Source organism: Euleptes europaea, chromosome 14, assembly GCF_029931775.1.
Source record: "Euleptes europaea isolate rEulEur1 chromosome 14, rEulEur1.hap1, whole genome shotgun sequence".
In the NCBI taxonomy this organism is placed as follows: Eukaryota; Metazoa; Chordata; class Lepidosauria; order Squamata; family Sphaerodactylidae; genus Euleptes; species Euleptes europaea.
In genome coordinates, this window is record NC_079325.1 from 57,672,860 (window position 1) to 57,699,144 (window position 26,285).

General features: G+C 48.2%; 1 protein-coding gene across 1 annotated transcript in view; it reads right to left on the reverse strand.

Moving 5' to 3' along the window:
• DBH (dopamine beta-hydroxylase) overlaps window positions 1-26,285 on the reverse strand; it is a 61,155-nt gene that overhangs the window by 23,264 nt on the left and 11,606 nt on the right. Inside the window, exons 2-5 of the mRNA XM_056860190.1 lie at window positions 22,359-22,505; window positions 19,988-20,248; window positions 2,861-3,037; window positions 779-881 (exon numbers count right to left, since the gene is read on the reverse strand). Coding sequence (XP_056716168.1) covers window positions 779-881; window positions 2,861-3,037; window positions 19,988-20,248; window positions 22,359-22,505 — 688 coding nt within the window. The remainder of the gene's footprint in view (window positions 1-778; window positions 882-2,860; window positions 3,038-19,987; window positions 20,249-22,358; window positions 22,506-26,285) is intronic.

Sequence of the window (26,285 nt, forward strand, 5' to 3'; positions counted from 1 at the left end):
CCCTTTACCTCCAGCAAGCTGGGTACTTATTTCACCGACCTCGGAAGGATGGAAGGCTGAGTCAACCTTGAGCTGGCTACCTGAAACCAACTTCCATCGGGATCAAACTCAGGTCGTGAGCAGAGCTTGGACTGCAGTACTGCAGCTTACCACTCTGCGCCACGGGGCTCTTATACACAACCTTCCTACATCCCTCCAAAGATCTACCTAGCCACCAGGCCCTCCCTGCCCTTGAAAGTTCTAAGCCCCCGGTTCCACAGTCTAGCAAGACGTCTAGACCAGGGGACCAGGGGCACCATGGCACTTACTATCACCTTTTCTGGCTCCCACCAAGTGCTTTTAGAAAGTGGCCAGGGCCAGGTGGGGTTTTACCCAGCAAGGCTTCTGATTGGCCATTGAAGATTTTAAAAAATGTTCCTTTGGCAGCAGCTGCCACCACGGCATAAGAATCTTCACTGTGTCACTGAAGATAAGCCATAGCAGCCATTTTGTGGCTGTCCCCACCACATTGTGTCAGAATTCCAGTGGCGCCCGCAGGCTCAAAAAGATGGTGGGCTCCTGGTGTAGACTCATGCCAGACCTGGGCATTCCCACTCCAACCAGTCCAGGCTGCATCTTCATTGTAATAATCAGTCCTGTCTTGCCCCTGGCTGCCCCATGCCCATCGTGTTCTCATCCCTAGCTGCTGCCCCCTTATCCCTTGTACCCGTGCCATGTCTTACCTTCCGTCTTGGCTCAGAAAAATGTCAAGGCTGTCATTTAGGCAGATCTTGCTTACCTTTGAGCTCCAGGGGATTGTGGTAGTGAACCTCCAGGCGGAGAAATCTGGAGGAACTGGGACCTCCAAATGCAAGCCCCGCATCTTCTGGATAGTAAAATGCCTGTAAGAAGACAGGTAATGCAATAGTTGGCCAAATCTGTCTTGCTCCCAAAAGTCCCAATCCAGGCCCTGAGAAGAGAGCAGTAGGGAGTCTCTGCATTGGAGCACAGCCAGTTTCTCCTCCCAGAGACACCTCCTGGTCTCCACCACTGCTGCCTCTTCTGTGCTCCACAAGAGACCACATTACTAATCAGGCCACACAGGCGAACTGTGCACAGCTGCAGCCCTTCACGGAATCCACTCACTAACTCTTTGTGTAACCTTGCCAGAGACATCCTCCAGAAGATGATAGGGCTACATGGGATCCCCAACGTGGTACCCATGGGCACCATGATGCTGCTGACACCTTTCCTGGTGCCCTCGTTTTTAGACATTGGGAGAAGGGTCCAGTTGGGACTTTTGCCCAGCAAAGCTTTTGATTGGCCATTGCAGATTTGATGGCTGTGCAAATTTTTAAAAGTGTTGCTTTGGCAGCAGCTGCCACCATGGCACAAGATTGTCACTTTGTGATTGAAGGTAAGCTGTGGCAACCATTTGGTGGCAGCCATTTGGTGGCATCACCCACCACGCTGTGTCAGAATTCCAAAGGTGCCCGCAGGCTCAAAATGGTTGGGGACCCCTGCGCTACAGACTGGAATGTGGCTTCTTGAGGGACTGGGGTTGGGATCAGTCATCAGGCATTACCCAAAGCTGAGCTCCCCAGATCACTGGAGCAACTTGTCTGTTGATCTTGGAAATGTTCATGGTCCAACTTTAGCCAAGACCCTGGCCCATTTCTCTCACCTGCACCTTTTCCTGTTGCTGAGCTAACAGCCCTTGGAGAGGAACTACTTAAGTTGTGGAAGAGGAATGAGAGGAAAGTGTTAAACATTCCCTTCCGGCAGTCTCCCCTTCCCAGTCTTCAAGGCTGCTGCGTGAGGCTGCTCATTACCTTTTTGAAAACTGCAAGTGACCACTGATCTCTGTAGTCTGAACTCATCTGTAGTTTGGCCTGGCAGTGATCACTCTGTGCTTGGGCAGGGGCGATAGGATGTGATGCTTTCACTGCAAAAACAATTTCCCTGCCCCTAGAAAAATGAACATTCACTCCAATGCGAGCCCACACCTGCATTCTGAAGCAGTCCATCCCAAGGGCAGGTGGACCGCTCCACTGAAGGCCAAAGGAGAGGCGAGGGCAGTCGCCATGCTGGACTCACCAGGCATAAATCTTAACAACCAAAGAGACGGTGTGGAGTAGCAGTTACAGTATCAAATTAGGATCCAGGACATCCAGATCTGCATTCCCTTTCTGCCATGGAAGCTTGCTGGGAAACCTTGGGGCCAGTCGCACACCTGCCGCCTAACCTACCTCACAGGGTTGTTGGAAGGATAAAATGGAGGAGAAGAGAGCAATCTAGGTTGCTTTGGACCCCCAGTGTGGAGAAGGGCGGGGTACAAATGAAGCACATAAATAACAATAAATAAAAAGTATCAAGGTTTCTGACAATCCCAGTCACCAGAAGAGCCTCTCAATCAAAGCTATTGACTACTTTGGCCTTTTATGCATGGCTGTTTCCCTCACTGTCACCCCTCTGAGGACTTTGTTCTGATTATGCATGCTGTTTATGATCGTCAGTGGTTGCCTCGCTCTCCCCCTGCGTTTCCCTGCGTTTTGCCCATGTTTTCAAATTTGAGATAAAACAGGTCCCTGAAAATCCAGGCAAAACATGGGTATCTGGCCAAGGGCTGCAAATAAGCTATCGGTCTATCTGGGGAAACACAAGGGGAGAGCAAGGCAACCTCTGGCGGTCGGAAAGGGCACGCATAATCAACACAAAGACCCAAAGTTGTCAGAGGGGTGACCGCGAGGGAAACAGCCATGCATAAAAAGCCTTTGTTTCATTTAGGAAAGAGAAATGGAAAAACTGGAGGGGAAGCACGGGAGGTTGCAGAAAGGATTGTTAATCATGAGAGCCTTGTGGCCAGTTCTGCCGGACGCACCTGAGCTCCCATGGCCCAGGCTGCCAGCACATGCCTGCAATAGTTCAGACGCTCCGGCTTCATCTTGGAGTCGCACGGCCCACTGTAATGTGGGAAGGTGTCCAACTGTGTGGCGCACTGGAAGACCTCCATGTGGTGGACAAGAGCTTCGTTTCCCTTTGTGATAACTGCTTCATACTGCAAAGGTGAAGAAGAGGAGGAAGGTGTGATGGCGACAGTTATTTCTGAGGTTCTTCAGCACCAGAGGCTGTGCTCTGGTGGTCCTCAGTCTCACTCAACCTGTAGTAGCCTCTGGATGAAGATGGGGGGCAGGTTCTCAAGAATCTCTAGCTGCAAGGGGAAGTTGGCTTCACAACCTGCACTGAGAAGTTGTACATATCAGCAAATCAAATCCCCCCAAGTGACTTAAAAAAATACTTTTGTGTTCTCTTGTTTATACCTTCTACATTCAACATATTTAAGACAAACTTTTCAAGACAGTGGCAAAAGGGGAGGGTCTGAGGCTGAATGGAAGAGCCTCTGCTTTGCATGCAGAAGGTACCAAGTTTGATTCCCAGCACCTTCAGTTAAAGGACCAGGTGCAAGATGATGTGAAAGACCTCCACCTGAGACTCTGGAGAACTGCTGCCAGTCTGAGTAGACAATACTGACCTTGATGGACCAAGGGTATGATTCAGTATAAGGCAATTTCATGTGTGTGTGTCCATGTCCACAACTGTTCCAAGGACGAGTTAGAATCACAGAAGTTGGAAGGGACCACCAGGGTCATCAAGTCCAAATGATTAGGGGACTAGAGCAACTGTCCTATGGGGAGCGGTTAAGACGCTTGGGGCTGTTTAGCTTGGAAAGAAGGCGGATGAGGGGAGACATGATAGAGGTCTATAAAATTATGCATGGTTTGGAGAGAGTGGACAGGGAGATGTTTTTCTCCCTCTCCCATAATACTAGAACACGGGGTCATCTGCTGAAGCTGGAGGATGAGAGATTAAAAACAGATAAAAGGAAGTATTTTTTCACACAACGCATAGTTAAATTGTGGAACTCCCTGCCCCAGGATGTGGTGATGGCTGCCAGCTTGGAGGGCTTTAAGAGGGGAGTGGACATATTCATGGAGGAAAGACAGTAGAAAAAGGCAAGAGTCCAGTAGCACCTTAAAGACTAACAAAAATATTTTCTGGTAGATACCTGAAGAAGTGAGCTGTGGCTCACAAAAGCTCATACCCTACCAGAAAATATTTTTGTTAGTCTTTAAGGTGCTACTGGACTCTTGCCCTTTTCTACATATGGAGGAAAGGGGTATTCATGGCTATTAGAATGGATACCAGTCATGTTGCATACCTATTCTCACTAGTATCAGAGGAGCATGCCTATTATTTTGGGTGCGGTGGAACACAGGCAGGATGGTGCTGCTGCAGTCGTCTTGTTAGTGGCTTCCTAAAGGCACCTGGTTGGCCACTGTGTGAACAGACTGCTGGCCTTGATGGGCCTTGGTCTGATCCAGCAGGGCCTTTCTTATGCTCTTATGTTCTTAACCACCTGCACAATGCAGGAAATTCACAACTACCTCCCCCCACACACACACTCAGTGACCAGAAGATGGCCAAGATGCCCTCCCTCTCATCATCTGCCTAAGGTCACAGAATCAGCATTGCTGACAGATGGCCATCTAATCTCTTGTAAGCACTTGTCCCATGGTAATCCCACAAACAGCATCCAGAGACAAAGAGTCCAAAAATGAGCTGATTTAATGGAAAACATACAGGTATGCAGAGCTTACAGGTACATTGGCACGAATGGCAATTGGGAGTACAGGGTAGGCATATAAGGGAAAGTATTAGTCACAACAGGGCAAGGCGCCCCCCCCCCTCTACTGTGGAGCCGTTCCCACGGGAGATAGCACTGGAATAGGAATTCAGCAGTTAGCCAGTTTGGCCTTCAGAGGCACCTGGTGGAATCGAAACTAAAACAGTCAGAGTCTGACAGGCTGCTTAGAGCTGTGGAAAGCAGGCCTGACACCTCTTCTTAAAAACCTCCAGGGAAGGAGAGCTTACCACCTCCCGTGGAAGCCTGTTCCAAGTGTGCTGTTGATGTCACGGACACTATTCAATCAGTGCTCATCCCAACTTGTCACGAGAAATGTCAGATGAGGATTCAGACTGTGTGCCCCACCCAGCTCTGGGCAATGACCAACTAAGGAAGCTCCCCCACAGAAGCTGGCCAGATTCGACTGGATGAGATGACCTGGCCCTGCTTAAAGCACAGGCTTGCTCACGGCTAGGAGATCCTGCACCCGCTGGCTCCAGACGCCTGCCTCAGCTGCCACCCACAACGCAGGAGATGAGTCTGACAGCTCCTATGTGACTACTCTTCATTAGGAGTGCTAATTACCAATGATGTGAAGGTGCCGAGCTAAGTTGCCAGCCCTAGTGAATGCCACCGGGAGCTGAACTTGCTCTGAGGCGTCTCTCTTCCACTGGTGCTGCCTCCTATCACTCTGCACTGTGCATTTTAGCCACTTGGGGAATGGCTGTCCCGTGGGCAGCTGTGACTTCCAAAGAACTGCGGCATCACCACTTTGTTCTGCCTCCCTTCCATCAGGCGAGGCGGTGGCAGGGTCTGACATGCAGCTCTCATAGAATAGAATCATAGAATCATAGAGTTGGAAGGGACCACCAAGGCCATCAAGTCCAACCCCCTGCACAATACAGGAAATTCACAACTACCTCCCCCCTCCACACCCCTAGTGACCAGAAGATGGCCAAGATGCCCTCCCTCTCATCATCTGCCTAAGGTCACAGAATCAGCATTGCTGACAGATGGCCATCTAACCTCTTCTTAAAAACCTCCAGGGAAGGAGAGCTTACCACCTCCCGAGGAAGCCTGTTCCATTGAGGAACCGCTCTAATGGTTAGAAAATTCTTCCTAATGTCTAGACGGAAACTCTTTTGATTTAATTTCAACCCGTTGGTTCTGGTCCGACCTTCTTGAGCAACAGAAAACAACTCGGCACCCTCCTCTAGATGACAGCCCTTCAAGTACTTGAACATGGTTATCATATCCCCTCTCAGTCTTCTCCTCTTCAGGCTAAACATACCCAGTTCCTTCAACCTTTCCTCATAGGACTTGGTCTCCAGAACCCTCACCATCTTTGTTGCCCTTCTCTGGATCCGTTCCAGCTTGTCTACATCTTTTTTAAATTGTGGTGCCCAAAACTGAACACAGTACTCTAGTTGAGGTCTAACCAGAGCAGAGTAAAGTGATACCATCACTTCGAGTGATCTGGACACTATACTTCTGTTGATGCAGCCCAAAACTGTGTTTGCCTTTTTAGTTACAGCATCACACTGCTGACTCATGTTCAGTGTTTGGTCTACTAAGACCCCAAGATCCTTTTTACACACACTACTACTCAAACAAGTCTCCCTCATCCTATAAATTATACATTTGTTTTTTCCTATCTAAATGCAGAACTTCGCATTTGTCTTTGTTGAAGTGCATTTTATTAGTTCTAGCCCATTTCTCCAGCCTGTCAAGATCATCCTGCATCTTGGCTCTGTCTTCTACCGTATTTGCTACCCCTCCCAATTTAGTATCATCTGCAAATTTAATAAGCATCCCCTCTATTCTTTCATCCAAATCATTTATAAAGAGGTTGAACAACACAGGGCCCAGCACAGATCCCTGAGGAACTCCACTAGTCACTTCTCTCCAAGTGGACGAGGAACCATTAACTAGCACTCTTTGGGTACGATCTGTCAACCAGTTGCAGATCTATCTAACAATAATAGGATCTAACCCACATTTTCCCAATTTGTCAACTAGAATACTATCTCCACAGCTGATGACTCAGGACGTTTTGCTGGAACGGCCCTACTGGCTGACTTTCCTCGTCATTAGTTCATTTTTCACATTTCGCTCACATCCTGCCAAGGCTGAGGCCCGCTTGCCTTAAGGATTACTGAGAGAATGTTGTGACATGAGAGAAACTTGCAAAATTATGAATGGCATGGAGAAGAAAGATATCAATAACTCAGGGTCACTTGAAGTTGACTGGCAGGAGGTTTGAGACCAACAAAGGACAGGCTTTTCTATGCCACACATAACAAGTAACTTCTAGAGTCCACTGATTTAGAATGGTTTTTAAAATGGTTAGATACATTCAAGGAGGATATAAAGTATGTGCACAGAAATTTTGCTTTGCTTTAAAAAAAAAAACCACTCCATTACTGCTGTTGCAGCTGGTCCAATTCGTAATTATAGTGGATTTTCATCACATTGATTTCAGTGGGAAACACATTTCTGCCTGTTAGCTTTCCCACTCCCCCATCAAACTGGGATTAAATTCTTCAGGTTTATACCCTGCACCCTATGGATGCTCCCAGCCAAATTTCAGGCAGACAAAGAAAGGGTCCCCATTTTATGAACCTTTAAAATTCTCGCTAGCAGAGCGGGCATAGGCAGCCATGAATTGCCCTCATGCAAGATTTTCCCTCACTTGCCTGGATAAGTGGGGAGTCTCTTTGAAAGCCAAAAGGGAAACATAAGTGAGAGGAATGAGACCCTGCCCCTATTCACCCTTGCCAGACACCACCACCCACCATTGATTTCAGTGTTCTTCTCCCAGCCTAGCAGCCTTCCATCACAAAGTTGGGTTTTGTAATATTTCGGACACTGTTGTAAGGCACAGTGGGTGGCAAGGGTTAACTCCCCTCATCCACATTATATTTTAAAAAATAGGACACCCCCCTTGCTTTCTGTACACATGAAGAAGAGGCTGCCTGTCTTTTTTGCCCAATAGGCAGCAAATAGGAGCTGAGGAAGGGGGAGAAGTTTGCAGTGGGAGGGGGCACAGCCACCTTCCCACAAAGTTGGTCACTGCTGGTCTCTCATGGCAGGAGATACTCAGACCTTTTCTCATCAGAGATCTCTGGCATCTCTTCTGAATCAGCCCTGGCCCTGTCTTTCAGTGGGAGGGGGACAGAATTTGATTCTATCCCCCCATCATAAATGGGGTAGAGAGAGATTATCCCTCCCCTGTCCTCCACCCACCCAGTCTGCAGTACCTGCTTTCAGAGAGTCCAAGCAAAATATTTGCTCTGGGCAGGCAGGTGTGGCACCAAGAGAGCAGAGAACAGATCTGCTGCCAAATAGCAACCATTTCTCTTTATCTGTGACAGAATCAAGAAAGCCCTCTGCAATGATGAAAGAGCAGTAGAAACACTGTGCATAGAAGTGGCCAGGGCAACAATCCTCTTTGGTTGATACATCAGCTAAGTCTTCCAGCGGGACCATGCCCTTGTCAGTGAGCTTACCTGAGAGTCATCCTCTCCCCTCCTGCTTCTCTTCCATCACCTTGTGGAAAGCAGATAGAGAGGTGCCAGAATAATGGTCATTTCTGGATATTACCAAGAGCTGTTTTAAATGACTGGGTTATTATATTACAGACATTCCAGAACACAGGAGAGTCAGTTTGTTTAGTTAATTTTCAAATGCACATCTGGGCCTATCAGCAGCTATTAGTCATGTAAGCTAAGTGGACTCTCCCCAAGGGGAGGCTGTTGACTTTATGCCCTGTTTAGGGGCTTCCTCGGACCTTCATGGTTGCTGCTTTGGAAACCAAATGTTAAGACTAGATCAGTGGAGGCCGGTCCCTCAGAGCCGGTGGGTTGGTGGGCGCCCCCACCAACTCAGTTCTCCCAGCTCCCTCCTGCCTACCTCCTTACTGTCCTCACCAGACATGCCAGGGAGGGGTAGGTAGTGAGCTCTGTTTAGCTCAGCATTGCAGGCAAACAAGTCTCTTCCGACAGAGGCGATGGGCATACCTCCACGCATGTATTCACACCAGGGGTAGCTGCCCTTAGGGATCCCTTGGAGTCCCTGTTTGGTCAACAGATCCATAAGAATCCATTGACCTTTAGCTTCACCCCCAAATCTCTAGGGATTTCCTAAGCCGGAGTTGTCAACCCTACTACCAACACCCCAATATGCTAAGTGTACATTTAAAGCCTCCTTTTTTTTTCAGAATGAGGCCTAGGCCCTACACAACAGAATGAACCCAAGTCAGATTGGTTGGTTAGTTTTCCAAACACACCCATATCACTCAGGATTTTTAGCCCTCCTCCTTCCAAATGGCAGCCATTTTCTGTGAATAACCAGGGAAAGCTAGGAGAACAGATTCAAAGGTGTATGTGTGCCCCCCAATTAAATTTTACCTGCAGAAACAGCTTCTCACTGAGTGTATGTGTGTGGGGGGGGGGATATTGTTTTTCAGTCTGAGAAGGGTGGTGGACTGGTGGCAGACAGCTCTTTCAGTAACACGGTTGTTAAACAAAAAGATGGAGTTTCCTCTCCCCATATATAAACTTCATTGCCCAAAGAAAACCAAACCTCTTTCTGTCTGCAGTCCTATACACCACTGCTTGAAAGTAAATCCTATTGACTACAGTAGGACTTCCTTCTGATTAAACACCCCTAGAATTTCACCTTTAGCTGTAAATTAAAAGCACTCTGCACATGCTCTCAATAATTTTATTACCAGAACTCCTGAAAAGTGCTACCTCCAGCTGGGGCCCCCAAGAATCTCTTTCTGGAACCTGCATGCCTTACTGGTTTGTGCTGGTTATATGTGCTTAATTGCTCAGTGACGAGGGGCTGCCTTCAACTTTTACATCTGTCCAAAAACCTTTGTGTTATTTTATAACACAGAAAATGAGATATTTAACTGGTGGTAGTGGTGGTGGTTGGGAATTCTGGGTAGGCTTGCCAACCACCAGGTAGAGCCAGGAGAGCTCCTGGAATTGCAACTCATCTCTAGACTAGTTCCCCTGGGGGGAAAAACGGGAGCTTGGGAGGGTGAACAGTATGGCATTATCCCTTGCTGTGGTCCCTCCCCTCCCCCAGCCCCGCCATTCACAGGCTCCACCCCCAAATCTGAAAGGAATTTCCCAACCCAGAGTTGGGAACCCTATTTCTGGGCCCAATGAAGCCCTGCAGAGTTTATACCCTTCTTTGTCTCCAAAGCCTTACCCTGTTGTAGTGGTTTTCTGAAAAGGGTGGGAGCCAGTGGCCAGATTTCTTTCCCACATTGTTCCTACTGCTGTTGCAAACACATTAGGTTGGCACCTCCACAGGGATCAGGTAAGCGTTTAAGACCTGTCCTGCAGTGCTTAAACATTTTTAGTATCATCGCAAGGGGAAGAGGATGAGGACAAAACCAGATTCGGTTTGCTCCACCCCCCATTAGCTCCGCTCCAACTGCCACAGACTGCCCCTGCTCTGCCCTCCGTCCCACCCACGTCAGTGGGCACCAGCTCTGCCACTGGGCTAGATGGAGCTCTGGTCTTGCCTAGCAAGGCAAGGTTTAGGCACTCCTGAGTGGTGTTATTGCAAGATGGGAAGTGGAAGAAAGACTTTTTTAAAACTGAAGAGAGCTTTTTGTAAGTCTGTCTGTTTCCATTGCATTACAGATGCAGAGGAAAAACTTTCTCCCACCCTGATTTCTCAGGGATTTCTTACATCTCTGTGTTTTGCCTAATAAACCGCTATCTCTTCTCTCTCAAAAGATCAGGATTTCCAAGGAGATTTTTACCCTCTTGCTGATTTAAAATAGCTGAGAAGCAACTGTTAGACAGTGGAAACACGGCCCCCCTGTGTATACTCTGCACTAAAAATAAAAAGTATGTGCCAAGAAAAGCTGGATTATTCCATCCATAGCAATTAAGTCAAAATGAATGTCTTTCCTTGGTCAGTACCGTGACCACTAGAAATTCCTCTGAGCTCCCCTCAACCCTCAGAGGTTTTGCTTGGCATTGACTGCACACTGTAAAACCAGTCTGTGCATCCATGAGGACTAGAACCTTGTTAACTACAATGAAAACTGAGATTCTCCGATCGAAGAACTCTCTAGTTTTACGGGGCTTGCCTGACACCAGACAGTACATATAGCTCTGATCCTGTGCCCATTGCTCCCAGATGTTTTGTGGGGATTACAGGAATTGCTTCAGCATCCAAAATATAGGAGCAATATCTGAGAAATGAGCTAATGATGCAGGGGGGGGGGGGAGCAATAAGCTTAGAGGCCGATTCTACCCAGACTCCCTTGTTATTAGGTAGAGATGATCATTTCACAGAACAAAGTACAGCAAACAGATTAAACCTCCCATCACTAGAGAATCTGACCACGGGAAATTTTCTTCCAAACCCAGTCAAACCTATCTGCTGGCTTAATAACCCAACGAGATTGATTGGAAACTGATTGACTTCTATAGCAATTAGACACTGTACTGAAAAAGCAGGCTAAACATTCCATGCTTAGCATCTCAATAGGACATAAATGGGATGGGGGGGCAGGCTCATGAGACCACTTAGAAGATGCCAGCATAGAAAGGTGAGGCACTGAACACCAACAGGAGTGGGGGGTGGGTGTCTAATGGATGAGAGGAGCAAGGGAGAAGAGGGTAGAGATGGAGATGGAAGGGATAATTTTGCATTTAAGGAGGACCAGTGAGAAGAGCAAGGAGAGGCAGAGAAGAAGAAGAGTTGGTTTTTATATGCCAACTTTCTCTACCACTTAGGGAGACTCAAACTGGTTTACAATCACCTTCCCTTCCCCTCTCCACAATAGACACCCTGTGAGGTAGGTGGAGCTGAGAGAGTTTTAAGAGAGCTGTGAGTAGCCCAAGGTCATCCAGCTGGCTTTGTGTGTAGGAGTGGGGAAACACATACAGTTCACCAATTTAGCCTCTGCTGCTCTTGTGGAGGAGTGGGGAATCAAACCCGGTTCTCCAGATCAGACTCCACCTCTCCAAACCACCGCTCTTAACCACTACACCACAATGGAGCACACGCAAACATGAAATGGAGCAAGAGTCTGATGACATTTGAAAGAAGATTCACAGGAGCCAAATGTAGAGAGTGGAAACATGGTCATAACAACAAGCAGAGTAGATTAGGCAGGCTGAAGAAGCCCAGGCAAGGAAAGAGGTTGGGCGACCAAGCAGGAGAGCCTTCCCAGGCAAAATAATAAGAGTGGGACTGCTGTCAGGGGATAGAAAGGGGCACGTCAGCAAGGATAGAGCCACAAGGCAACCGTGAGAGCTCGAAGTGACCAAGACCTGGGATGATGCGGGGGACCTGCGTGGAGCCGGCCCTGTGTCAGCCAAGGCATCCATTCGGACCCCCAATAAGCATATGTTTAGTATCAAAGCCACTTCCTTTCCCGTGGGAAGTTGAGGTATCGGTATGAAGACCGGAGGCAGCGATCTCCACTTCAAAGTAAGCCTTCCAATGCTAAAACTGCTATCTGCTCTCGAGGTGACAAATACTCTTCCTTTGATGTAGCTTACCCTTTCATGTCCTACCAATGATGTAACCAAATGTATTGTATGTTCCCTATAAAGATTTCCCTGCATTCTGACCTTAAGTTTGTTAGACCTACTGACCTGTTAGCTTTTCTTAATAAATCTTTAAACTCTCTGTACGTCTGGAGTAAAGTTTATTGCTGAGACGCAATGGGGTACTGAAGCCTGACAGTAGGTCAGAATCTCCAAGCCTTCTTTTTTATTTTTGTGTTTAGGAAATAGTCAGTATTAGTATGTCTACGCGACCTATGCACTCGCTCCTCTCTGGGGAGGAGATCCCGATTGATTTTGGTCCTGAGCAGTGCCCGTCCGGACTTACCGGGATGCCAACGTGGACCTCCTTGCCCACGCAAGCAGAGCAGCGACGGAGAATTGGGGCCAATGAACGGGCGGCGTCGGACCCTGGCAGCGGATTCTACCGGGGGTCACTAACCGCCCTATATGGTGAAGAGGGGGAACGAAACAGAGGGGCCGTGCCTACAGAACGGTTGGAGGAGCCCTCGCTCACCCGCTCCCCAGTCACCCCGGTTGTTGTCGCCTCGGAGGAAGTTGCTCTGCTTCGCGGCCAGAACCAGATGTTGATTCTACAGAATTGGGACCTGCAGACACGGATGGATGCACTGCAGAGGGATTTGGGTACTGTTCTGGGGGAAGTGAGGGAGCTCAGACAAACCCCGCAGCAACCCCCAGCAGGCTCTCTGACCGCCGCGGAAACTCCTGTCAGTAGAGAGGCACCCGCACCCAGGCTACCTACTGCCAGAGATCTGAAGGTGTCCTTCGACGGATCCAGCACTCAACTACCCCACTTCCTACTCCAAGTGTCCGGGTTCATGAAGGATCAAGGGGAAACCTTTCCTTCAGAGGAGGTCCGGGTCAGGTACATGATCAGCCTTCTGGAGAGGGAAGCGGTAGAATGGGCAGTAACGGCGGCCGAAACTATGCCTGGGACCTTGAAATCCCTGACGGAATTTATGTCTGCGTTGTGCTGTCGTTTTGAGGATCCCCACAGTGGGGAGAAGGCTAAGATTACCATGCGTCGTTTGAAGCAAGGTACCCGCTCCGTAAGTGAGTATGCTCAGGACTTCCAATCCCTATTCTGTAAGATAAGGGACTGGAGCGAGGCCACTAAAGTCCAACACTTCCGAGAAGGACTGCGTTGGAAAGTGCTGGACGGCTGTTTGACCCTGGGAGATCCGGAGTCGGTGGAGAACTGGATTAAATTGGCGGCCTTGGTGGAGACTCGCAAGCTTACCCTCCAGTTCTCTAAGGACTGCCCGTCAAAGGTAACCCCCGCGACTCCCACCAAAGGGGGCAACACAGTGGAACTGTGGCGGGATAGCAAGAACCGAGGGACTTTTAGCCTGGATAGGCCGCGCCGCTTCAGGGAAGGAGCATGTCTCCAGTGCAGAAAGATGGGTCATTTCGCGGCGAAGTGTCTTGGCACATCGGCGGAAGGGTCTGGCAACCGGGTGACCCAAGAACGAGAGTTTACGACACCTCGGGTCCAGGATCGTAAGACGGCTGAGGGGACTACCGGCCGGTGCGGGACGGCGGCTCTGCAAGCAGAACCGGCAGATGACCATAATCTCCTGGATCTTTACAGTGAGCCCTCGCTGGCAAAAAATGGGGACAGCCTTCTGTGAGTGAGCCAGCACGGAGGGCACCCTCGGGAGAAACCAAACCAGCTCCGTCTAGGGTGAGTGACCAGGGAGACATGCTGCTGCTACCCGTTGTGTTACGGAACCCCCGGGGAGGGGAACCTGTGGCTGTCATTGCTATCCTAGACTCTGGGTGTTCCCGGACCTTGATTGATCAGGCTGTGGTAGAGCGCCTGAAAGTTGGAACCCGAGAACTGGACCAACCCTTGCATTTCCATCAAATGGATGGGAGCGATCTTCGGGGGGGCGGTCCATTTGCGCTCTCGGGAAGTGTTGCTGGGGGTGGGAAACCACTGGGAACAGATCCACTTCACGGTAGTACCTAAGATCTCCTACCCAGTAGTTCTCGGCAGCAACTGGCTGGTGGGGCACAACCCGAGCATCAATTGGGAACAGAGGCGGGTTGTGTTTGGGGTTCCTCAGTGCGAGAGACACGGCCGGGATGACATTCCCGGAGGCGAAGGGGGGATGCCGCTGCGAATGAGACCCATGCGCTGCCCCCGGAGTATAGTGACTTTGCGGATGTGTTTGAGGGGACGAACTGTGACCTGTTACCCCCTCACCACACGACGGACTGTACTATAGAACTACTTAAGGACATTAAGCCTTCTAAAGCCCGAGTTTATCCCATGAGCCCCCAAGAGAAGGCGGTACTGTGGGAATTCCTGGACAAGAACTTGAAGCGGGGTTTCATACGGCCGTCCAAGGCTGCGTTTTCTTCCCCCTGCTTCTTTGTGAAAAAAAAGGGGACCTCTGATCTCAGACTGTGTGTAGACTATAGGGGGCTTAACACAATTACAGAGTCTAACGCCTACCCCATTCCTTTAATCCCGGACCTCCTGAGTGCTCTCCAGGAGGGCTGTGTGTTCTTGAAGCTTGACCTGGCAGAAGCCTACTACTGGGTCTGAATCAAAGAGGGGGATGAAGCAAAGACGGCCTTTTCTTGTTGTTACGGATTGTTTGAATTTATGGTAATGCCGTTCGGTCTTTCTGGGGCATCGTCGTGCTTCATGCAATTAATTAATAAGATCCTCCATGATCTACTGTTTAAAGGAGTAATTGTTTATTTGGACGATATTCTGATATACTCCCGGGACCCCGAGGAACACCGGTGTGGGAGGTTTGGTGTGGGAGGTTTTGCTTCGCTTAAGGGATAATCATTTATATGCTAAGCTGTCCAAGTGTGCGTTCAACCAAAACCAGTTGTCTTTTCTCAGATATGTTATTTCCCCCCAAGGTTTGATTATGGATCCTGAAAAAGTTCAGGTGGTATGGGAGTGGGAACCCCCCAGGACTCGCAAGCAAGTAGAACAGTTCTTGGGTTTCGCAAATTTTTATAGAGGTTTTATTCAGGACTTTGCCAAAATAGCCTTACTGATCACCGATCTACTCAAAACCAAGGGGAAGGGGCAGGAGGCCACCTTGGCGCATTACCAAGTGCCTTGGAAAGACCGGTGTCAGGCGGCATTCGAAACTCTGAAGGAGCGCTTTACCTCCAAGCCCGTCCTGGCTCACCCAGATTGTTCTAGACCATTTACCCTTCAAGTAGATGCCTCGGAAAAGGCAATGGGAGGTGCGCTCCTTCAAAGGGATGAACAAGGGGTGCTTAAACCCTGTGCCTATTTTTTGAAAAAATTCTCCGGACTGGAGCTAAACTGGCCAGTCGGAGAGAAGGAAGCCATGGCTATCAAACATGCCCTCACGGTCTGGCAGCAGTTCCTGGAGGGGGCGGCGGAACCCTTTGAGGTCTGGACGGACCACCGAAATCTTGAGGCCATATTGGGTCAGCGGAAGCTGTCGGCCAAACAGCTGTGCTGGGCAGACTTTTTCTCCAAATTCCACTTCACCATTAAACACATGCCCGGAAAGGACAACTGCCTGGCCAACGGGCTGTCCCGGTTGCTGCAATACGAATGTCAAGTCAAGCTGCCGGTGGGTTCCCTTTTCACCCGGGAACACCTGGGCTTGGCTACGGAGGGGAGTAGCACAGGAGTCCTGACCAGAGCCCAATCCCGCACAGCAGCGAGAGGGTCTGTCCCTGACTCCTCTCAGGAGAGGGCTGCCTCTGCTCCCCCACCCCCAGCGATCCCAGGGGATCTTCCGGTCATGGTTGCAGGGGGGGAGAGAGAGTCCTCTCAATGAGAGCGAGGAGACAGGGCAGTGGAGTCGGTCCTGGTCCCCCCTCAGGGGCCGCCTGCAACTACCCCCCGCTCCTTAGCAATCCCGGAGGAGCTCCCAGAAGCGTTCAAGCATAGGTGGGGGGAGGCTCTTCAGCGAGAGCGGAGGGAGAAGTCACTCCCATCCCAGGTACTATTAGGAGAAGGCGCCCACGAGGATAAACACTACGTCCCCACGGAGTTGCGAAGGGAGGTGTTGGGATGGAGCCACAGTTCCAAAACGGGGGGACATTTTGGGTTTGTGAAAACCTTGCACCTGGTGAGAAGGCAGTTCTGGTGGCCGGGGATGCGCCAGGACATCAATGTGTTCGTAAAATCTTGCCCCGTGTGTGCAACGAGCAAACGTTTAATGGGGAAATCCCCTGGATTACTCAAGCCCCTAGAGTCTCCAGAGGCTCCCTGGCGGGTGTTCGGGATGGATTTCGTAACTGACCTCACATCTAGCCAGGGCAAAACGGTTCTGTGGGTGGTTACAGATCTCTTCTCGAAGCAAGTTCATCTCGTCCCCTGCAAGGGGATGCCCTCCGCAAACAAATTGGCTCGCTTATTTGTACACCAGATTTTCAGATTGCACAGCTTTCCACGGAAGGTCATGAGTGACAGGGGGTCCGTGTTTTTGTCAAAATTTTGGAAAGCGTTTTTAGGACTTGTAGGTGTACAACAGGGTTTGTCTTCAGCCTATCATCCGCAGATGGATGGGCAAACCGAAAGGGTTAACACGGTGGTGGAATGTTACATGCGTTGTTTTGTGAATTATCACCAGGACAATTGGGTCAACCTGCTGCCATTGGCAGAATATGCCTATAATAACTCGGTACACTCTGCTACCGGTATAAGTCCGTTCAAAGCGATCTATGGAATGGACTTTGGACCCTTAGGGGCCGTACTCCTCCCGCCGGGCGGCGATCCCCCCGAAGTATCAGCATGGGCCAACACAGTGCGGAACACTTGGCCCTGGCTGGTAAAAAATTTGGAACAGGCAAAGGAAAAGTACAAGGTGCAGGCAGACAAGCACAGGGCACCCCAATGGGAATTAAAGGTCGGAGGGAAGGTGTACCTCTCCACCAAGAATCTCAGATCTTTATGTCCGTGCAAGAAACTAAGTCAGAAGTTTGTGGGGCCATAGACTTCCTGTAGAGCGTTTGGTCCAAGCGCCATTGTTTCTTGGGGGCTCCCAGGAGACACCAAGAGTCGTTTAGATTTGGAGTGCAAAAAGCACCCCAACTCGGTCCTAAATAGTGGATCGGGAAGCAGGAAATTCCCCTGCAGCCTTCAAGAGCAGTTGGACTCCCATATTCTCTGAGAGAGCTTTTATTAAGCCTCTCGGAGATTTTGAAGCTGTCCCCGCCGGCACATAGGGGCTACCATTGCACGGACGATTCTTTGGATTTAGGCTTTGACCTCCTCTATACATTAACATCAAAGAATCTATGAAAAGAACAAGAAGCCTCACCTTTGGAAGTCAGAGTGAGTAAAAAGACACTTTTTGCCTTTATCTTGATTGAGAAGACCTGAATGACGATAAAAACACCTACGAAAACCAGCGACTCCCTGCCCTGCGTAACGAGACTTTTTAAATAAACAAATGCTATTAAATGAACTGACTAAGACCTTATCAACTTGATCAGTGAGTAGACGCAATAAAAGGGACTTTTGAATGACTTTACAACTACCAATTAAATGTTTTGAGGGGAGGGAGGGAGACGAAAACCTCCCCCCCCCCACTTCCGGTTCTCTCTGATTCAATCAGTCCAGCCACGTCGCCTCTTAAGACCAGAAGATAATAAGAAGGGCTTTGTTACCATCGAAAAGACAGGGCAGATTGGAAGACTTGAAGTGAATCTCCCCGGTGTAACCATCAAATCGTTCCTACCACTTAACCACCGAGAGGAGACGACGCAGGGTCTATGATACTGCAGTTTCCTGTCTACTTCCTTTTCTTTATGTGTGCAGCTTTGAAGCGTAATTGAGGATATCTTGAAAATTACAAAGCCTGCTTCTATATAAGAATACAAGCAGATATGTCAAACAAGAGGATGGAAGAGATGTTACTCAAACAAATGGACATGTTTGCAGTGCAACAAGATTTAGTCTTTGAAAAACAACAAGCGCTCTCACATCAAGTATTTCAACTAGCTGAGATGATGAATATCCTATTTAAACCAATTAATAGAAAACTGGATACAATTATTGAGGAGATCCACGATATGAAGACCCAAGATACGACAACAATTATGTCAATAGAAAAAAAGGTTCTATTAAGGAGATGACGATTGAATGCTATGTGGAAATGGTGATAAAATCTGGAAATAATGACAATGAATTAGAACAATTTATTCTTAAAGAGGTAGCTGCAAATGACCAGCTGGCAATGAGAGAGAGCAACATGAGAGAATTCAATACCTCTACAATCTACTTGTCTGAGTTACTGCTGACAGGAGGAACATTATTATCCCAAGAAAACACTTCCTGGCAGCCAGCGATGGAGGGAGACATGACGAAGGATCTTACTAAGAAGCTGTTGGAAATTTTAACAAGAAGCCAATGGATACAATCACTGGGATCTTCTTTTACATTTTCAGAGGCCAGAATTGCAGCTACTATACTGAAAAATGGGGGGTGGGGATTGGGAAATAAAGGAGGACTGGCAGATCCCCTCCCAAAACAAGATAATGGCTAAGATGATGCTTATTTTTGGGGTGTAAGGGAGGCACGGTGGATTTACTTTGATGAATTTTTAAATGGGAAAATTTGTTTATGTATTGATCTAATCCCTTCATTATAGAATAATAGAATGTTATATAGAGACAATGATGATAATATTATAACTAGGTAGGACTTGAAATTGCTTATAGAAGTAGTATAGATAGCTTAAAGCAAGTCTGTATGAGAGAAAATAAGGATTAGAAATTAATTTGAAATGCAAAAGTGTTAACCAGTAGAATTAGTGACTGAAGAAGATGCGGGGAAGTCATATATAGCAGATTGCATTGAATACTATAGATAACATATTCTCAGTAATAGCAATGAGCTTTTTTTGTTACAAGTAGTTACAACTGAATATATTGTTGAGATATGTTTATTTTTGTTGAATTGTAGAAAATAATAAAAATAATTTTTTAAAAAAGAAGTTTGTGGGGCCATTCACAATCTCCCGGGTTATCAATGAGGTTACGGTGGAGTTGGAACTGCCAAAAACTTTGCAGGGGGTACACCCGGTATTCCATATAAGTCTGTTAAAACCTTTTGTACCAGCACCTGAATGGCACCCTGAACCCATGGCTGCGACCCCGATCATGGTGCAGGGGGAACAACACTTCGATATTTCCAAGGTATTAGATTCTCAGGTGCGGAGGGGCCAGCTGGAGTATCTCGTGCATTGGAAACATCTGAACTCTAGCCACGATTAATGGGTGTCCGCTATGCACGTAAAAGCCCCCACCCTGGTAGCAGAATTTCATCGACTCTACCCCGCCAAACCGGGATGTCCCGGGGGAGGGTCTTTGGGGAGGCGGAGTGTCAGCCAGGGCATCCATTCGGACCCCGGATAAGCATATGTTTAGTATCAAAGCCACTTCCTTTCCCATGGGAAGTTGAGATATCGGTGTGAAGACCGGAGGCAGCGATCTCCACTTCAAAGTAAGCTTTCCAATGGTAAAACTGCTATCTGCTCTCGAGGTGACAAATACTCTTCCTTTGATGTAGCTTACCCTTTCATGTCCTACCAATGATGTAACCAAATGTATTGTATGTTCCCTATAAAGATAGCCTGTATTTCCCATACCTGCATTCTGACCTTAAGTTCGTTAGACCTACTGACTCGTTAGCTTTTCTTAATAAATCTTTAAACTCTCTGTACGTCTGGAGTAAAGTTTATTGCTGAGATGCAATGGGGTACTGAAGCCTGACACCCTGGCTCGCTCTGCCACCTACCTTGACAATGTGATGCTTTGCAAAGCCTTCAGGAAGCTCGGTAATGTAGCACCAGTAGGTGGTCTCCTGGCTGGGTATGACCACATTAGGGGCTCTTATTTCCATGGTCTTCAGATCTGCAGGCAGGTTAGGAATGCTGATCTCGGGTTTCAGCAGCTGCACCCTTTGCAACCCTTTCCGGAGTACCGCTGAAACATTGATTGCTTGGAGGGAAGAGACTGGTTTCTCCAGAATCCCATAGATCAGGTGCACAGTGCCATCCTAGAAGAAAGGGCAGAATGTGCATTTGCCAGTCTGCCAAACTGGAAACCCTCACCAAGAAGGATGGCCAGCCCCTGAGGCATAAACTAGCAATCATGTGGTTCAAGGGTTAGGTCCCCAGGCCCCTGAAGCTGCTGGCTAGAGGCGGAGTTGCTGGCATATCAGGCCCATAACCCATAAGAAGAGCCCTGCTGGATCAGACCAATGAGGGTCCATCTAGTCCCGCATGCTGTCTCTCACAGAGGCCAACCAGTTACTCTGGAGGGCCAGCAACAGGGCCTAGAGATGGAGGCCTTCCCCTGATGTTGCCTTCTGGCACTGGTAATGAGGGGTTTACTGCCTCTGAATGTGGAGGTTCCCTTTAGTCACCTTTAGTCTCCATGAATCTGTCTAAAGCTCTCTATGCCTGTGGCCATCACTACATCCTCTGGCAGTGAATTCCACATTTTAATCACTTGTTGTGTAAAGAGGTATTTCCTTTTGTTCATCCTGAATCTACTGCCCATCAATTTCATTGGATGCCTTCAAGTTCTACTATTTTGGGAGAGGTAGAAAAAGAGTATTATAAAATTGTGCATGGGGTGGAGAGAGTAGACAAAGAGAACTTTTTCTGTGCATGTGTGTGTTAAGTGCCGTCAAGTCGCTTCCGACTCATAGGGTCGCCATGAGTCGGAAGCGACTTGACGGTATTAACACACACACACACACACACACACAGAAAAAGTTCTCTTTGTCTACTCTCTCCACCCCATGCACAATTTTATAATACTCATGTACCCCCTTCGTAGTCTCTTTTCTAAACTGAAAAGTCTTGGTTGCCCTCTTTAGTACTTCTGTACATTCTGTACCCACAGTGCAGATGATCCTAGGGAATCAGGTGACACCAGAGTATCTATCCAGCGGCCGACCTAAAGCTCCCAGGTCAGAGGCCTGTCCTCATTCATTGCTCAAGGAGACCCCTCACAATCTAGCTCTGAACTGCCAAACTACATAATTTCTTACTGCCTGCCTTGCTGCTAGATGGACTTCTGCCCACCAAACAGAGAATTGTCCTTCCCTGATAAAGTACTTAGCATAATGGTTGTTAAATCCTTGATTCCACCCCCACCCCCCCAATTAACTTCAAATTTTGGCGCGTAAGTTAGTTTAAATTTTGACATGCTCCTGATTTTTACCTTTTGTATAAATGATACATGTGTTTCACTGGCTTATGCTGTATTAATAATAAATCTGAATCTGTCTTGCTCCTGGTATTTTCGTATCTGACACACCAATGGGATCTCTGTTTGAAACACATACTCATTTTTGTACACAACAGAACGTGGTACCAAATAAAATGCACAGTTAAAAATGCACAAAACATACTTTATAACATGTGAGAGTTCATGTTTAGCCCCTGCCAAAATCAAAATAATTGTGGGAGGAGGGGGCATATCAAGAATTCCTAAATCTTTTAAGGCTGCAATCCCAAAAAACACTTTTCTGGGATTAAGTCCCATTGAATAAAATAAGACTTACTTCTGACTAGATCTCCCTAAGGTTGCTCCCTAAAACACGTAAAAATTAGACAGTAAAATTCCATGTTTAAAATTCAAATCTGAATTCACCATGCACATTATGAAATTTTAGCATCTAGAAAATTCCTTCCCTGCTGACTGCTGTAAATATAAGCCATAATGCCATGGGCATAACTCCCAGCACCGGGTCTGTGGGATTGAGGAGCTCACCTGCGTGACATAGGTCTACACAGGTGACATTGTTTTGTGCACAATGCCTGCATAATGCCTGCCCACACTAGGGATCTCTTGCAGGCTACACATAGTGGCTAAGGACCCATTTTCAATTAGATGCCAACTATGTGATGTGTCGGGCTGCCATCCCACAGGTGGGGCCTGAAGCGCTCCTGGAATTATAGCTGATCTCCAGATTACAGAGATCAGTTCATCTGGAGGAAATTGCAGCTTCAGAGGGTTGACCCTATGGCCTTATATCCCACTGAGGCTGGAGTTGGCAACCCTAACTGGGTTGCACAGGTGAACACTTCTGTCCTGCCAGCACCACGTTTAAATTGGGCATAAATGTCCGGCAGGCGGACATAGAGGGGTGATACCTCTATGAGATAGTCCTTGGGGTCGCAAGTTCCAAAGGGCCTTTTAAACAGCAGATAGAGTCCCTTGGAGGTTTTCTGCGCTCTAAGGAGCTTGTAGTTCTGTTCAGAGTCCATGTGCAGCTGCCCTTTTTGGTCACTCCACGCATCCTGCAGGTGAGAAAAAACTCTGTGTTACCTTGGAGGGAGTAGAAACCTTTGCTATGTAGGTAGGGTTGCCAGGTCCCTCTCTGCCACTGGAGGGAGGTTTTTGGGGTGGAGCATGAGGAGAGTGGGGTTTGGGGAGGGGAGGGACTTCCATGCCATAGAGTCCAATTGCCAAAGTGGCCATTTTCTCCAGGGGAACTGATCTCTATCGGCTGGAGATCAGTTGTAATAGCAGGAGATCTCCAGCTATTACCTGGTGGTTGGCAACCCTATATGTAGGTCCTGCAAAAAGTAAATTCAGGCACGTGTGGAACTGCTTCTCAGGCACTCCAAGCTGACCAAGACTCTGCCGCTTGTCATTCAGCTTGTCCAAGATGAAGAGGAGATGGGATAATTCTCTTATTATGCTAGTATAGAGCTTGGTATCTAGCACAGAACTGTAAAAATATCATGCAGTATTGATGTTATCTGGAGCACATGAAATTCCACGTTGTTAAGTCCGCGTGGGGAGGACACACGAGGTTGAGATGGAGTTCCAACAACAAAGCTTTATTGTAGAACAGAACAGAACTGGAGAACTCAGTGCAAACGGCCCTGCTTATATGCTCCCTTGGCCGGCCCGCACCACTCCCCCCCCCCCCGATCCATGATAGGTGGGAAACAACCCCGGGTTACCAATGGCGCGTGCTGTCTTAGGGCCAATGGCGCAAGCCGGTTTGGACCAATGGCACATGCAGGACTTAGGATCCTTCGTCCAGGACTCAAGCTCCTAGGTTTTCCCCTGCATGTCGCCTAACTATATACATACATTACAACATGGTCAATTTTTTGCATCCCCAGTATCAGGGCTGCAAGTCTCTCTGTGACATATGAGGATCCCTCCCTATTTTACTGAATTGCTGCCCAACCTAATCACCCATATCTTGTATTCTGACGAACCCAAACCCTGACCTCCCCAGGCTCCACTCCCACATCTCCAGGAATTTGCTAACTGGCCAGATTTCCACTGGCATGACTGGTTCCCCCCCCTTTCTGGACAGTTGCCAGGTGAGGGTTTTTCTCTCCTCACATGTGGATGTCATGCAAGGCTGCCATCCTTCGGGTGGCACTGGGAAATCTCCCACAATTACAATTGATCTCCAGACTACAGAGGTCAGTTTCCCTGCAGAAAATGGCTGGTTTGGAGGATGGATAGTATACCCTGCTAAGGTCATTCCCCTCCCCATAACCCGCTCTCCCCAGGCTCTACCCATGCACCTACCCCCAGATCTCCAGGTGTTTCCCAATTCAGCACTGGCAACCCTAATGGAATAGGAGAGAGGGCAGATCGTCATATTCCCTTGCTTTTTAAGGCCTGCCCTTTGAATCCCTGCTCCTTCTCCACTGCTTGCTAGGGTTGCCAGCTCTGAGTTGGGAAATACCTGGAGATTTTTGGGGTGGAGCCTGAGGAGGGCAGAGTTTGAGTAGGGGAGGGACTTCAATGCCATAGAGTCCAATTGCCAAAGTGGCCACTTTCTCCAGGTAAACTGATCTCTATCGGCTAGAGATCAGTTGTAATAGCAGGAGATCTCCAGATAGTACCTGGTGGTTGGCAACGCTACTGCTTGCTTCTGTCTTCATCTACCTTTTAGGCTCCCCCCCTCATATCTCCTCAACCAGAAAGGGGGTGGTGGTGGTGGACAGAGACACAAACAGAGAGGGGCCAAAGCAGCATAACAAGTAGCACCCTGTTTTGACGTCGCACTCCACCCTTGGCCTCGGCCTCTGGCACATGTAGGACTACATTTCCTAGCATGCTCCAAAGATCCTCTGGGCAGCAGTCAGCTGTTCCGTTGAAGGGCTGATCAATATTTTCTTTTCCTATTCCTTTTCATCCCCTTCTTCCTCTGTGCCATGTTAAAAAATGCTTTTCTCTCCCTGCCCCATGAAATTTCACTTCCCCCCTGGGCTGTCCTGTTGAAACCAGGCCTCAGAACTGCAGCGTTTGTTCGGTTTTTTGGTTTTTTTTAAAGTGAAGCTGGCTGAGCTGGCTGAAGCTTGAAAAGGCAAAGGAGGCCTCGGGCAGCATTTCCTGAACTTCTCATGGCTGTGGCTGACATTTGGAGGGGAGGGGCAGGTCGGAAGCACAATTCTCTCACACAGAGGGTTTCAGAGGAACAACCCCTCCACCCCCAATATGTTTCTGCCTTAATCACTGACCTCGACATGCTTCCAAAAGACACAACAGGCACCCTCCTCAGGGGGCAAGAATTTGGCTGCATACACTGATCCGATCACACCTGATGCAGTGACAGCCAGGGCAGGGAATCGTGCAGAGATGCAGCAGGTAGCATCTTGGCTGGATGAGCACTTCGGACACCCAAGAGCTCAAGTGATTTAATGTCTTTCTCATGGCACACGGGTTTAAAGGCTATGAATCCTAGCCTGGCTTGCTTGGTTATCTATTTCGTCATTCATCTATCTATTGTGGGATCCACCGCACCATCCTAAAGGGTGTAACTCTGCCAGTAAAGCAAATGAAATACTAGCATGTTGCTACAAAATACTGAAAGAGATACTTTACACGTGTCACCTTTGGTGGTGACTGGAAAAGAAAAAGAAACAAGTGTGACATTTCTAGGGAATCTAGTGCATGTATTGCTCTCATCATTTGAGAAAGGTTAAGCAAATCCTTTTCTTCTTTTCTCACAACTGATAAACACCGTCAAGTCTGGAGACGGAGGGGGCTGAAGAAGGGAGGAGCAAATTTCTGCGGGTTTGCTGCATGTTCTTGCAAAACTGTATCTCTTTTGATTGAAGGCCTGCAGATTACATTGTTTCTGTAGAGCTGAGTATAAGGTGACCCTCCAGCTAGGATAGCTGTGAGTTAGCTCAGTGTAGTGGTTAGAGTGTTGGATTAGGATCTGGGAGACCCAGGTTTGAATCCCCACACTGCCATGAAGTTTGCTGGGAGACCTTGGCCAGTCCAGTCACACGCTCTCTCAGTGAGGATATGCTCAGGGGCATAGACTGAACCTACTTAATAATCTATATGAAATCATTTCAATATGAAATATTTCAAAATACCACCTGCCATCAGCGATTAATCAGTCAATTGTAAAAATATAGGGTTTTTTCATTTGTAATAGTCTGAATCTCAATCAAAGAAAGAGGACTCTGTAAGATGAGAGGAAAGATGTCATGAACTCCTTCACTGAGTCAATTAGAGTAAATATTTCATTTGTGTATGAAAGGAAATGTGTGTGTGTGAAGTGCCTTCAAGTCGCAGCCGACTTCTGGCGACCCCTTTTGGGGTTTTTCTGGCAAGAGACTAACAGAGGTGGTTTGCCAGTGCCTTCCTCTGCACAGCAACCCTGGACTTCCTTGGTGGTCTCCCATCCAAATGTTAACCAGGGCTGACCCTGCTTAGCTTCTGAGATCTGACGAGATCAGGCTAGCCTGGCCCATCCAGGTCAGGGCATGAAAGGAAATACCCCCTCTGTTTTCCTCACAACTATCCCTTAGGCTGAGGTTGCGTGACTGGCCCAAGGTCACACAGAGTGCTTCATGGCTAGGTGGGAATTAGAATTCCAATCTCCCCAATCTCAGGTTGGTTATGCATAGGTACTTTCACTCATGTTCGCCCCCAGTCTGTCTCGGTTGTTCCTTGGAGTTATGCATGAGTTTTCTCTCCATTAGAGGTGACCTTGCTGCCAGCCCTCACAAATCCCGTTCCTCTGTTAACCCAATTCTTCCCTCTCCCCTGAGCTCAACCCAGGTGAAATCCCTGTGCAGAAGGCAAAG